The sequence below is a fragment of the Canis lupus genome, chromosome X (assembly GCF_003254725.2).
Source record: "Canis lupus dingo isolate Sandy chromosome X, ASM325472v2, whole genome shotgun sequence".
Classification (NCBI taxonomy): Eukaryota; Metazoa; Chordata; class Mammalia; order Carnivora; family Canidae; genus Canis; species Canis lupus.
In genome coordinates, this window is record NC_064281.1 from 41023789 (window position 1) to 41038982 (window position 15194).

A 15194-nucleotide genomic window follows, 5' to 3' on the forward strand; every position below is an offset into this window, starting at 1 on the left:
CAGTACCTTATTGTTGACTCTAGGTATAGTTTTGTATCAAGTTATATTTACTACCATACTGAGATATGGTGTAACACTGGCATTGTTGCTAAGATTATATTTATATTGATGATCAAATATATTGATTAAGTGAGCTAAAGACTTTTCAGGATATAATTCTGATGGGAAATGGCTTGAAGAACTGGATTTGTTTTTTTAAGATTTTATTTATTCATGAGAGACACAGAGAACAGAGAGGCAGAGACATAGGCAGAGGGAGAAGCAGGCTCCTCACAGGGGGGCCCGATGTGGGACTCGATCCCAGGACCCCCAGACCGCAACCTGAGCTGAAGGCAGACACTCAATCACCGAGCCACCCAGGTGCCCCTAAGAACTGGATTTAATTAACCATAAGCTAATTTCCATCCTAAAGAGTTCATCACAAGTACATAATAAGGTATAGATACAGGGAGATCAAAGGGGAAGTGTAATCAGATAAACATAAAAACATGAAAATGTATACAATGGCCTTAGAGGATGGATTTGCTTTTTACTCTTGCTGACATTATATAAATGTTATACTAAAGGTAGTGCCTAGGCAAATATATTTTGCTGTGAAAGAGCCTTTGCCAAATTTCAGGGGTTGGCTTATATTTTAAATAACTTAACCTTACTCTGGGAGGCCTGAGTGGTTCAGCGATTGAGCATCTGCCTTTGACTCAGGTCATGATCCTGGGACTCCGGGATGGAGTCCCACATCAGACTTCCCGCATAGAGCCTGCTTCTCCCTTTGCCTATGTCTCTGCCTCTCTCTCTCTCTCTCTCTCTGTGTCTCTTATGAATAAATAAAACTTTTAAAACTTAACCTTACTCAAAGAGAAGTCTGGTCTTTGCCCTCAGATTTCTAGGCCCTTGGAATGTCATACCTGATAGGAATGTCTTTATTTATCTGGGGGCCTTATGCCTTCCAGGTAGTAACTATGTGATTTAGGGTGAGGGCTCAGAGCCATATGAACAACATAATGAAGTGTGGGGTCTTTGGTTCATGAAGCTTGGCTTCTTGGGGGTTGGAAACTGAAATCAGCCATGTGAACAGTCAACCATGCCTATATGATGGAACCCCTTGAAGACTCTGGACACCAAGGCTTGAGTGGGTTTCCCTTGTTGGCAATATTCCATGCCATTGTCACATAGCAATGCGATGAGAGTAATATCTTGATTCTGTGGGGAGAGGACAACTGGAATCTCTTCCTTCCAACTGGAAGCTTACCTTCTAGGACTCTGTTATATTCACTTCTTCCCTTGACTGATTTTAATTTCTATCCTCTAGCTGTAATAAAATGTAACCATGAGTATTAACAGCATTCAGTGAGTTCTGAGAGTCTAACCAGCGAATTATTAAAACTGAGGGTGGTCTTGGTGACCCTTGAACTTGCTATTGCTGTCCTAAGTGAGGACAGTCTTGTGTGAGGGCTGTTTCCACGAACTTCTGCACAAGATAAACATATAAACATCAACTGACTTTCCATATACTAGTAATTAACAATAAGAAGTTTAAATCAAAGGGGCACCTGGCCGGCTCAGTCTGTGGAGCATGTGACTCTTGATCTCAGGGATGTGGGTTCAAGTCCTACATTGGGTGTAGAGATTACTTAAAAAAAAGAAATTAAAAAGAAAAACCAATATTACACAATAAAGTGTAAACAAGACAACAACAAGTTAAAAAAGCATCAAAAATATGAAAGACTTAGGGAATCATTTGTCAGATGTGAAAGACCTGTATATTGAAAACTACAAATGTAATAAAATGTAACAATATTAAAGAATACTTAGAGAAATGGAGAGATATATCTTATTTATGAGTCAGAAAACAATATTGTTAAGATTTCAGTTATCCTCACATTGATCTATAGATTCAAACTAATCCCAATAAAAACCATGGCATTTTTGTTGTTGTTGAAATGGACAAACTTATTCTACAATTCATATAGAAATGTAAAGGACCTAGAATAGGCAAAACAAACTCTGAAAAAGAAACAGCTTTATTGAGGTATAATTTACATTCTATATTTAAATTTTACAGTTCAATGACTTTTTTTAAACAAAAAAGTTTATTCTTAAATGTACAACAGTTCATTCTAGCTATAAGTGGCAATAGATGTTATGGCAGGGAATCCAGATGTTTAAAAAGGAATGGAATTAAGGATCACCTCAATGACCTTTATTAAATTTACCTAGTTGTGAAACCATCACCACAATCAAGTTCTAGAACATTTATATCACCCCAATAAGATTTCTGTACTAATTTACAGTAATGATCATTCCTATTTTCAGCCCCCAGTTAACCAATAATCTACAGATCTTTATAGATTTTTCTGGAAATTCCATATAAATACAATATACGAATATAATACTTGATCTCTTTTGTCTTGCTTCTTTCACTTAGCACATTTTTGAGGTTCATCAATGTTGTATTATTTATTAGTATTTACTACTTTTTATTGCTGAGTGCACTACATTTTGTGTATCCATTTGCTAGTTAATGGACATTTGGATTGTCTCTACTTTTTGCCTTGTGTAAATAATGCTGTTACAAATAAGTGCAAGTGTTTGTGTGAACACATGTTACATATCTTTTGGGTAGATAGTAGGGGTGACATCTCTGGGTCTTATGGTAAATTTATGATCAACTTTTAAGGAAACTGCCACTTTGGAAAAGTGGCTATACCACTTTGAAGCATTTACACCAGAAATGTATGCAAGTTCCTAATTTCCATATCTTTGCCAACATTTGTTGTGGTTGTCTTTTTTATTATAGCCATTTTACTGCATGTAAAGTGGTATTTCATTGTGGTTTTCATTAGAATTTCCCTAATGACCAATGATGTTGGGCATCTCTTTATTTGCTTACTTGCACTATGTCTTTGGTGAAATGTCTCTTCAAGTCTTTTGCCCATTTTTATTTAATTTTAATTTTTTTTAAAGTCAATCTTTTTTTTAAAGATTTTATTTATTTATTCATGAGAGACGCAGAGAGATAGAGAGAGAGAGAGAAGCACAGACACAGGCAGAGGGAGAAGCAGGCTCCATGCAGGGAGCCTGACATGGGACTCGATCCTAGATCTCCAGTATCACACCCTGGGCTGAAAGCAGCGCTAAACCACTGAGCCACCTGGGTTGCCCTTTTGCCCATTTTTAAAATGAGTTGTCTCTTTTTATTGAGTTGTAAGAGTTCTTTATGTATACCATATACAAGTCCTTTATCAGACATAGGATTTACAAATGTTTTCTCCTAGTCTGTGTTTTGTCTTTTAATTTTCTTACTGGTGTCTTTTGAAGCACAAGTCTTTTTGAGTTTTGGTTTAAGTTGTTTATTATTTTTTCTCCTAATGGATCATGCTCTTGGTGTCCTAAGAATTTCTTGCCTAAAACAAGGTCACAGAGTTTCTTGTGTTTTCTGCTAAAATTTTTATAGTTTTAGCTTTTACATTTATGTCTATGATCCATTTTGAGTTGTTAGAATGGTGTGAAGATTTAAATTTATCTTTTTTTGCATGTGAATATCCAATTATCCCTGCACCAAATGTTGAAGGGCTTTTCTTTCCTCATTGAATTGCCTTCACACTTTTGTGAAAAAAAATGTTTACCATAAGTATGAGGGTTTATTACTGGACTCTATTCTATTCTGTTGATCTATGTATCAATCCCCATGCCAGTAGCATACTGTCGCAATTACTGTAGTTTTGTAATAATTTTGAAATTGGTAGGTAAATGTCCTTCTACTTTGGCAAATTCCTTTTTGCTATTCTTGATCCTTTCTACCTCTCTCTATATTTTGAGGATTAGTTGATCAGTTTTGGGGGAAGGAAGACTGCTGAATGTTTGATAAAATTGTATTGAATCTGTAGGGCATGTGATTTTTCTTCTTCAGTTTGTTAATATGATTACATTGACTGATTTTTTAAAAAGATTTTATTTATTTATTCATGAGAGACACAGAGAGAGAGAGGCAGAGACACTGGCAGAGGGAGAAGCAGGCTCCATGCAGGGAGCCCGACATGGGACTTGATTCCGGGTCTCCGGAATCACGCCCTGGGCTGAAGGTGGCGCTAAACCGCTGAGCCACTCAGGCTGCCCACATTGACTGATTTTTGAATGTTGAAGCAGCCTTGCATCACGGAATAAACCTCCCTTGGTCATGATGTAGAATTCTTTTATATGTTGCTAGATTCAATTTGCTAATATTTTGTTGAAGGTTTTTTCACATCTTAAATTCATGAAGAATATTGGTCTGTAGTTTTTTGGTTGTTGTTATGTATTAGTATGGCTTAAGTATCAGGGTAATACTGGCCTCACAGACTTGGGAGTGTGCTCCTTCTTCCTCTATTTTTTGAAAGATTTTATTGAATTTTGATATTATTTCTCCTATAAATGTTTAATGCAATTAACCAGTTAAGCCACCTGGCTTTAGTCTTTTTTGTATGGGAAGATTTAAATTTACTAATTGCTTACTACTGTAATATAAATGGTGCAGGCATGTGAGGACCATGCCTGGGTGTCAGATCTCAGATATCAGTTAACTGTCTTGGGGAGCTACTATGGTGGGATTGGAAGATAAGAAATAATAACTAAAATCACACTGCAATCACTATATAGTAACCATAACAGATATATATATATATATATATATAGATATATACACACACACACACATACATACATATACACACATACATACATAGATATACATTCATATACATATATATGCAAGATTTAAATGTATCTTTTCGTGTGTGTATATATACATGCACATACACACACACACACACACATATATATATATACACACACACACAAATATATATATGGGCTAAAGTAAAAAAGATGGAAAATACCAAGTGTTGGCAAGAATGTGGAGCAACCAGAACTCATATACTATGCTGCTGGGAGTGTATATTGGTATAGACACTTTGGAAAACTAGTTTTATAAACTGAAGCTGAGCATATCGATACTGTATGACTTGGCAAATCAAATCCTAGATATATGCCAAACAGAAATTCATAAGTATATTCATTAATATATAGGTACTAAAATATTTATAGCACCACTATTCCTAATAGCCAGAAGCTGCAGACAACCCAAATGTCCATCAACAGTGGAATAAACATATTGTAGCATATTCGCACAATGGAACATAACATGACAATAAGAATGAATTGTCTACAACTGCATTCAATAAAATGGATGAACCTCACATTTACAATGTGAATGAAAGAACTAAAGATTATATTACTAAAATATGAAATATAATTGTTTGACTTAATTTATTTAAATTACCAAACAGACAAAACTAATCTATGCTGTTAGAAGTCAGGATAGTGTTTATCTTGGAGGTTGAGGGGCAAGGCCTGGAAGGGAGCACAGGGAATGCTTCTGGAGTGTTGGGTGTTTTGTTTCTTGATCTGAGTATGTTCAATTTGTGAGAGTTCATTGAGCTGTTTGCTTATATCTGCATTTTTTTGTATGCAGTATATGTTAATAAAAAGGTTTAAAAATAAAACTGTATGCTAGAAAACCCCTTTTCTTATGAGTATCATGAAAAACATTTAAGGGAAAATGAGAAAGTATCTATATATCAGTGCTTTAAAATAAAGCAGTGCTCTTTCTAGAGAAGTCTTCCAGTTATTCAACTATAATCATATCTTAAACTAACCAAATACAGTGCAACATGATTTTATCCCATAGCAATCTACACAATACTACTCTAATGTGCATGTAGAAAATGAACGTATTTCACCAAATTGAAAGAAAACCAAAATCAAAATGTTATGTATTGAAATCCAATTTATCAACCACTCCTTTTCAAAAAGGAATCCCAAGGAAAGCAGAAGCTTCAGTGGATGAGACCAGAAGTCCAGTGTGTTGTGGCTCAGTTCCATTGTTTTAGGGTTAGTTACAAAGGGGATAATAAGTCTATGGTGTTCAGCTTACATAAATAATAGCTTTGGGGTACAGGTTAGAAGGTATGCAAACCTTTTTTTAAATTTTTATTTATTTATGATAGTCACACACACACACACAGAGAGGCAGAGACATAGGCAGAGGGAGAAGCAGGCTCCATGCACTGGGAGCCCGACGTGGGATTCAATCCCGGGTCTCCAGGATCGTGCCCTGGGCCAAAGGCAGGCGCCAAACCGCTGCGCCACCCAGGGATCCCTGCAAACCTTTTTTGAATGTGAATCACCTGCTGCCACAGCTTGTAATTAATGAGGGAACAACTGCCACCCTTAGATGTCTGTAAGGTTTAATAACTGTATTATTCCTGTAACATCGGCTATGGCTATCAGTTATGTCTGATTTGCCAATGCATAAAGTCATTTTAAACTTAAAGTGATACTTCAAGTTTAAAAATTCAATTTCATTTTTTAAAAATATATTGTGGTGAAGGGAAAAGAAAGAATAGTTCCTCATGGCAATCTTTTCTGTATCTTAAATGTCAATGATCACAAAAACTTCTGGCTTCTACTCACAGATCTGCATTCCTGAATAGGTTTTTGCCTTGACTTTGTTGCTCTGCAGGTGTTTGGACAATGAAAACTCTTCTCCCCACCCTAGAAATTTGAAGGAAAAAAAAGGTGGCCAAAATATTGAGGACTTTGACATCCCAGGGTATGAAGAACAAATCAGTGCTGAATTTATAGAGTCCTTTATCTAAAAAGTGAAACAGAGATTACAAGTCATCCTCTGGGGTCTCTATCTCTACCATTTGTAAGAGCTTGAGGGTCTCTGTGTGAATCATGCAACCAAACAGGACTATTGCTCAAATGCCTTATCAGTGTCTCCCTATGCATATAATTGCATGTCAACTGTGGTGATGCAGGTACTTTTTTTTCCAATTGACTGAAGGATGCTACTTGGCTTTGTTTGCCTTCTGTTCACTTAAGCTGTAGTTTGCCATAACATACCTATTTCCCCCTGCACAGTGATTGCAGCATCCGGCACCCCCTTCCCCACTACGAGACATCTGATGCATACCCAGTTGTGAGTTCCAGCTGAAGGCTTTTTCAGCTAATGGCTTTATAATTTTTCTCCACTATGAGTTTTCTGGTGTTTAATGAGATTTGATCTGTCAGTGAAGGCCTTCTGACATTCTGTACAAGCATAGGGTTTCTTTCCTGTATGAATAATCTGATGCATACTTAATGTTGCTTTCTGGATGAAGGCTTTTCCACATTTATTGCATTCATAGTGTCTTTCTCCAGTATGAGATTTCTGATGGATGGTGAGGCGGGACTTCCAGGTAAAGGTTTTTCCACAGTCACTGCATTTATAGGGTTTCTCTCTAGTATGGATTTTCTGGTGTGTTATAAGATTTGACCTGTCAGTGAAGGCCTTTCCACATTCAGCACATATATTGGGTTTCTCTCCTGTGTGAATCTTCTGATGTACACGGAGTTGTGACTTCTTAGTAAAACATTTCCCACAGTCACTGCATTCATAAGGCTTCTCTCCAGTATGAATTCTATGATGTGCAATGAAGTGTGATTTCTGGATGAAGGCCTTCCCACATTCAGGACAAACGTAGGGTTTCTCTCCTGTATGGATTCTCTGATGTACACTTAGTGTTGATTTTTGGATAAAGGCTTTCCCACATTCATTGCATTCATAGTGTCTCTCTCCAATATGAGATTTCTGATGTATTTTGAGGCGTGACTTCCATATGAAGGCTTTTCCACAGCCATTGCATTTATAGGGTTTCTCTCCAGTATGAGTTTTCTGGTGTTTAATGAGATTTGACTGGTCACTGAAAGCCTTTCCACATTCAGCACACATATAGGGTTTCTCTCCAGTATGAGTTTTCTGATGTGTAGTGAGGTTTGTCCTATGAGTAAAGACCTTTCCGCATTCTGTACATATATAGGGTTTTTCTCCTGTGTGAATTCTTTGATGCACATGGAGTTGTGACTTCTTAGTGAACGATTTTCCACACTCACTGCATTCATAAGGTTTTTCACCGGTATGGATTCTCTGATGTGTATTGAAATGTGATTTCTGGATGAAGGCCTTCCCACATTCGGTACATACATAGGGTTTCTCTCCTGTGTGAATTCTCTGATGCATTCTAAGTGCTGATTTTCTTGTGAACGCTTTCCCACATTCACTGCATGCATAGTGTTTCTCTCCGGTATGAGTTTTCTGATGTATATTAAGGTCTGAATTCTGGGAGAAGCCTCTTCCACATTCACTGCATTCATACGGTTTTTCTCCTGTATGAATTCTCATATGTCTAAAGAGATATGATCTGTGGAAAAAGGCTTTTCCACATTCACTGCATTTATAGGGTTTCTGCCCTGTATGAATTTTCTGATGTGTAATGAGGTTTGACTTGAGAGTAAAGGCCTTCCCACACTGAGTACATATATAGGGTTTATCTCCTGTATAAACACTTTGAGGTACATTAATCTGTGGCTTTTGAATGAGGACTTTGTCACTTTTATGGCAATCATGGGATTTTTCCTCAGCATGAATTCTCTGATGCTCAAAGAGATGTGACTTCTGGGGGAAGCTTTTTACACACTCAGTACATACATACAGTTGCTCCCCAGTCTGAATTTTCTGATGGTGGATGAGAACTTGTTTGTTGCCAAGATGTTTTTCACATTGATTAATTTCACAGGAATTTGCTCCTATATTAGCATTCTCAGTAGAGGAAGAGCTATGGGCAAGATTATCATTTCCAAAAATCTTATCAAGCTTCTTTGTTACACTGCTTTTATTGTGATTATGTAAGTTTAAAGTATGCTTCAGACTCTTTCCAAATGTGTCATAGTTATGGAGTCTTTTAATTGAAGGAACAACCTTGGTACTCACATGAATTATTTTTTCAATATTTTTATATTCATAGCCCCTCTCCTTAATCAGTACTCTCACATGACTTAAAGGGTTGTTTTGGCTTTCTTGAGATCTCTCTAGCTGGTTATTATTTTGCCACAATTCTTCTAAAATGGAACATAATGGATTTTTTCCTATGGATTGACCAAATTTCTCACAGTGGAACAAAACTTTTCCAGGAATTCTCTGTTGTTGCATTTCCCCAACATCCTCATCTACAAAGAAAAAGAACTAAGTGAAAATGATGCAAAGGACAATTAGCAGAGGGTAGGGGGTACATGTAGTTCAGATAAGAACATAGAAGTGGAAGAGTTCATATGACAATAATGAAAATAGTAATAATGTAGTAATACAAAATTCATCTAAAGCACTTACTATATACAAAATAATTACATACCATTTATGATGCACCAGGTACCATTCCAAGTGCTTTACAGCTCATTTAATCCCCACTGAACCCTAAGAGGTAGCCATCATTACCAATCACATTTCACAGATGAGAAAATGGAAGCACAGAGGTTATGTAACTTGCTGAAGATCAAATTGCTAAATAAGGGCAGCCCGGGTGGCTCAGCAGTTTAGCGCCACCTTCGGCCCAGGGTGTGATCCTGGAGACCCGGGATCGAGTCCATTGTCGGGCTCCCTGCATGGAGCCTGCTTCTCCCTCTGCCTGTGTACTTTGCCTCTCTCTCTCCCTGTGTGTTTCTCATGAATAAATAAATAAAATCTTAAAAAAAAACCCAAATTGCTAAATAAGTGAGGGAGACAGAATTTGAATCCTGGGGACTCATATCCACTATGTAGGAGGTCTGGAGAGTGAGTCTAACCAGAAGGAGAAACTGAAGTCTGTTAAAGGGAATCCTAGCATGGAAGAAATATTTCAGGTTATATGTCTTTGTCACTTATCAGCTCTAAACCTTTCTAATCTCTTTGCTTTCTCTTGCTTTTCCATCTGAACCATATGAGCACCAACATTAAATTTATGTGGCCCAAAGACCCATTCCTCTATAGCTATGGGAAGCACCGTGGCAACATTAGCCATCCAAATAGTAAATAGGTATCTGTGCTCCAACTCTATAGCCAGCTGCAAGTTTTCCCTGGTCCCAGGGATATATGTTTTCAACAAGTGTCAAATAGGAGAGGGAAAGCCATCTATGCAGAAACTGCAAGCCATCCACTGAAAACTATTTGCATTTGCCTCTTCTTTTATACTACTAGAATGTAGCTGGGCTTACATTTACCAGCCTCACTTTGTTTTCGCCAGTGAACTATGAGTAGAAGTGATATGTGCAGCTGCCAGGTTGGCCCTTAAGACAGTGGGCAAAATTCTTCCCCTCTCTCTTTCCCACTGGACTCAACAATGACCCAACATTAACCATGCAGCTAAGAGCAATGCCCTAGGAGATGGCAAAACAATGACTTGGAACATGGTCCCTGAATGACCCATCGTGATCAGAGTTGACTTGTTGAATGAATCCATTTACCTCAGAATTCTGATATAAGAGAGAATATACATTTATACTAGGCCTGTTATTTTGATCCTCTGCATATTTGGAATGTATTATCCTTGATATTAGCTCTAACTTCAGTATACTTCTAGGGAGGTTATACCTGCTATGAATTTATAAAGCAGAGATGGTACTACTCATATCGATACTTAATTTGGCACAGTTTTCTTTTGTAACACAAAGGCTGAAATTGTTAACGTTTCATGCAGCTGTCTTCCCTTTCCAAATATAATCTATGGTCCTTTGAATTCCCCTGAGCAGACATTTGAAAAATACTTCTGAAAGAGAGCAAAATATCCTCTCTGCCTAACTCCTCAAATTCAAGAAATTTAAGTCTACCAAATATTTTCCATGCTTTGCTTCAGAAAACTGAAGAATAAATGTGCCAGGTATCAACATATTGCCTCTCAACTCTAAATTCACTCCTCTTTGTCTGCTCTACAAAAATGGATCTGAGTCTCTTTAAATATGTTTTTTTTCCCTTTGCCATCTGTCATGATGTTGAGGCTTTTCAGCACAGGTGATGGAGAAACTGCAGGAGGACGGGGTTTTGCTTCTTGGTTCTGGTGGACTCACTTAGCAGGTTCCTCCAGCAAGGGCAGCTTGTCTGGTACCAGGCTCCTGCAGTGCAGGTGGCTTCGCCAACACTGGGCTTCTGATGTACACGCAGCTTCCCAGGCACCCAGGTCTTGCAGTGTGGATGGCTTCTCTAGACCTCAGCTCCTACAGTGTGGATGACTTTTCTAGCACCCAACTCCTGCAGCTCATACAGCTTTCCAAGCACCCAGCTCCTACAGTCCTAGTAGCTTCTCCAGCTCCAGGCTTCTGCACTGTATTGCAGCCAGCAGCACTCAGCAGCTTACCCTGGCACCCCTCTCAGATGATGTGTAGACTACCTCTAGTGAGAAGCTTCACCATGATCAGCTTTCTCTGGAACCCCAGAGGGCAGATTTCCAGCAGGTTCTGCCAGCAGAGGACCACAGTAACTCTTCTTCCATGCTCTGAGCTGTGGCTGGGTCCTTCAATAAGATCTGGATTCATCCCTGGGAACAGGGGAGGCTTTTCCTTGGGTGCTCCATCAAAGTCCTAGAGGTACTGACTATTTCTTTTATCCGCTATTCCTTTATTCTTTAGATTTCTCTTTATTTTTACTAGCTAATCTCTTGTCACTTCAATCTCATCATAGCTAATAATGTTTTATGTTATGCTTTCCCTGTTCAAATTTGTATGTAGTTTCTCTCTCTTGATCAGCCCCTGATTTCTTTTTTTTTAAATTTTTATTTATTTATGATAGAGACAGACAGAGAGAGAGAGAGAGAGAGAGAGAGGCAGAGACATAGGCAGAGGGAGAAGCAAGCTCCATGCACCGGGAGCCCGACGTGGGATTCAATCCCGGGTCTCCAGGATCGCGCCCTGGGTCAAAGGCAGGCGCCAAACCGCTGCGCCACCCAGGGATCCCTCAGTCCCTGATTTCTATAACAAGAAATGGGCTCTGAATTCTGGGAACCTTCTAAAGAGAATGAGGTAAAAGCCTCAGTTACCACATAGTCTAAAATCTGTGTTTTTTTTTTTCTGAGTTCCTGTGGAAAGAAAGGCAAGAAAAAGGAAAGAACCACATATGCTGGAGTAACTGAGCCATTTCATGGAACACCAAAATCTGATTACCAGGTGAAAATGTATCATCTGAATAGACAGAGCACAGAATATTAAAGAGTCAGATTCATGGTGAACACTACTAAATGTGGTAGACATCAAGAAAATGTTAAAAATGCACAGCCAAAGCAACAATCAACAAAATGAAAAAGCAATCTACGTAAGGGGAGAAGATATTTGCACATCATGTATCTGATAAGGAGTTAAAATCCAAATTATCTAAAGAACCCATACAACTCAATAGCACAAAATAAGCAAACCAATTAAAAAGTGGGTAGAGGAATTGGATAAATAGTTTTCCAAAGAATACATGCAAATGGTTACTGAAAGTGAACTAATAAAAAGAATGAAAAAAAAATGGAATCAGCAAGTTCAATCAGGAATAAAATCATCATAGTCCAGGCATAAGAAAATATGGAGCTGGTTTTAGGTGATATTACTGGGAACTAAGAAGATGAACTGAGAACTGAAAATGATATTTACAAAAATGGAAAAGCACTAGGAACTAGAGGGTGACTAATTTTAAAAAAAGGCTGAAAGATTTAAGAAGCACTGACAGATTGTGACAGAATTTGGAAGGTGGGAAGGCTAAGTGTGAGATGATGATTCCAATTTCCAACGTACTGAGGGTCAAGAGAAACATCTCATGGGAACTTTCTGGGTAGTTAAATCTAGCACTAAAGTGAAAACCAGACTGGAGATGTCAACAGCAGAGTCATCAGAATTCAGTATGGATGGGGCAGCTGGGTGGCTCAGCGGTTTAGCGACACCTTTGGTCCAGGGCCTGATCCTGGAGACCTAGGATGGAGTCCCACATCGGGCTCCCTGCATGAAGCCTGCTTCTCCCTCTGCCTGTGTCTCTGCCTCTCTTTCTCTCTCTCTCTCTCTCTCTGTGTCTCTCATGAATGAATAAATAAAATCTTAAAAAAAAAGAATTCAGTATGGATGAATCTTTGCATGTATACAAAGAAAAGATTGGTGAACAGTAGACAGGGTCCCTAGGGCAGACTCATTGTAGGGGGCAAGGAGGAGGAGAAGGCTGGAAAGAAGGACAAGTAATAAATTGTATACAAAGCAGTATGAAACAGACAGGAAACTCAAGTGAAACAAGGGGAACACGAACAAGGTCACTCATAGAAGAAAACTCAAAGAGACCACAACAGGTCCGTAATGAAAGGCTGAAACTAGGTATAGGAGAAATGCAAAAAAGAAGAAAAAATATCATACCACTTCATACTGATTATTGGCTAAAAAATGAGAAACTTTGGTTCTATTAATTGTTGGCAGAAACTCTAGGAAAGCAAGAACCTTTGTGCATTATGGTTAGTATAGATTCATGCAAATCTGAGAATAATATGGTGGTGCTCAAATTCAGGATAAAAATATGCAATGGTTAGGCAAATCCCCTCTTCTATAAACATTCCTAAGAAATTCTCACCCTCCCAAATGTCCCCAAAGGGAACATTTCTGTAGAAATCTATCATAGAATTGTTCATATTAGCTGGGATTTTGTATTAGCAACAACCTTAGGTTCCACCCCTGGGTGAATGGTTAAGTAAGATGTGGTGCTGACACACTGTGGAATAGTATGCAGCAATTTGAAGGAATGAAGCCAGATGTACACGCTGTAATTCAGACAGACCTTACGAATGAGGGAAAAAAGGAATAGAATTAGACATGTGGCACCGTATAACTTATATATAATAAAGATACCTACTCATAAACCAATACTTCAGGCTTTAAAGGAATACTACACAAATTCACAGATCAAACACAGTAGCTCAGCTGCCCCTGGGAGGAGGTATAAGGAATGAAAGGGAAGAAATTTTAAAATAACTGAATGTACAAGGAAAGAATCTAAGATAAAGGGGGTGAGAGTGGAGTAGGAAGAATAAAAAGGTCTTAGATAAGATAGGGTGGTATATATGTGATCCAGAGTACAGAGACTAGAGGCAGCTCTTCTGTCAAAAAGCCAAACAATGAAGACAATTGCAAAAGTCATACTCGGGGGCAGCCTGGGTGGCTCAGCGGTTTAGTGCCAGCCTTCAGCCCAGGGCCTGATCCTAGAGACCCAGGATCGAGTCCCATATCAGGCTCCCTGCATGGAGCCTGCTTCTCCCTCTGCCTGTGTCTCTGCCTCTCTCTCTCTCTGTGTCTCTCATGAATAAATAAATAAAATCTTTAAAAAAAAGTCATACTCAGAGAGATCATTTAGGTATCAAAGGAGCTTCTGTCAACTATCTCCAATAAACTACAGAAGTTTAGAACTTTCAAGGGCAGGTTATCTTCATAGCCTTTCAAAGGTATCAGCCTCTTCTAGAAAAAGTGAGATTTACTTCCATGTCCCCCATCTGCCTGAGTCACACTCACTCACCCAAACAGCTCTGATGTGGGGTTTTTGTCTCCAAAATCCATGGCTCCTCTCCTTGTTCCAACTTGAAGATGACCTCTGGTTTGGGAACCTGGTACCCTGTTAACAGGAGATGACACAGGATTGGGTTGAGCTACTTGGATTTCAGGGGACTTTCTTTTCTTTTTCTTTTTTTTTTTTTTTAAAGATTTTATTCATTTATTCATGAGAGACACAGAGAGAGAGAGGCAGACACAGACAGAGGGAGAAGCAGGCTCCATGCAGGGAGCCCGATGCGGAACTCGATCCCCAGTCTCCAGTCTCCAGGATCACGCCCTGGGCCGAAGGTGGCGCTAAACCACTGAGCCACCCGGGCTGCCCTTCAGGGGACTTTCAATGGCATTTCCATTTGCTCTTCAGAAAAGTAATCACATTTCACTGGGAACAGAGTAATAATAATTGTGCTGAAAAGGGACTGAAGAATCTTGGACAAATAAAGGATGACACCATCACACACTTAAGATGTTCCAGGACACCCAGCAGCTGAGAATGGAAATAGCCACACTGAGGCCTCTGGCAGACACACAGGGCAGCTGTGCTTACCCACTGAGCACAAATGGCTGTAATTCTCCAGTGTCACATCCCGGTACAGTCGTCTCTGAGCAGAGTCCAGGTGCTGCCACTCCTCTCTGCTGAAGTCCACGGTCACATCCTCGAATGACATGGAGATCTGTAACAACACAATCCTGTTCAAGGTGACATGGTCAGCACTGGGGGGTTGGAAGAAAGATAAATAGGAAGCTGTTTTTGA

The 15194-nt window shown here is 39.0% G+C and overlaps 1 protein-coding gene and 1 pseudogene across 11 annotated transcripts in view; both read right to left on the minus strand.

The window, feature by feature from the left end:
• Nucleotides 1-2003: 2003 nt before the first annotated feature.
• On the minus strand, nt 2004-6841 carry LOC112673259 (protein archease-like; annotated as a pseudogene).
• The window catches only part of ZNF41 (zinc finger protein 41), a 45051-nt gene continuing 31860 nt past the window's right edge, over nt 2004-15194 (minus strand). For 10 of the 11 annotated variants that reach the window (XM_025468885.3, XM_035711764.2, XM_025468882.3 and 7 more), the window contains 3 exons: nt 14987-15113; nt 14408-14503; nt 2004-9087 (listed from right to left, as the gene is read on the minus strand). In XM_025468885.3, coding sequence (XP_025324670.1) covers nt 7058-9087; nt 14408-14503; nt 14987-15113 — 2253 coding nt within the window. In that variant the 3' untranslated portion in view covers nt 2004-7057. Of the gene's footprint in view, nt 9088-13750; nt 13825-14407; nt 14504-14986; nt 15114-15194 lie in introns of all 11 variants that reach the window. The other variant, XM_035711765.2, reaches the window with a different exon arrangement.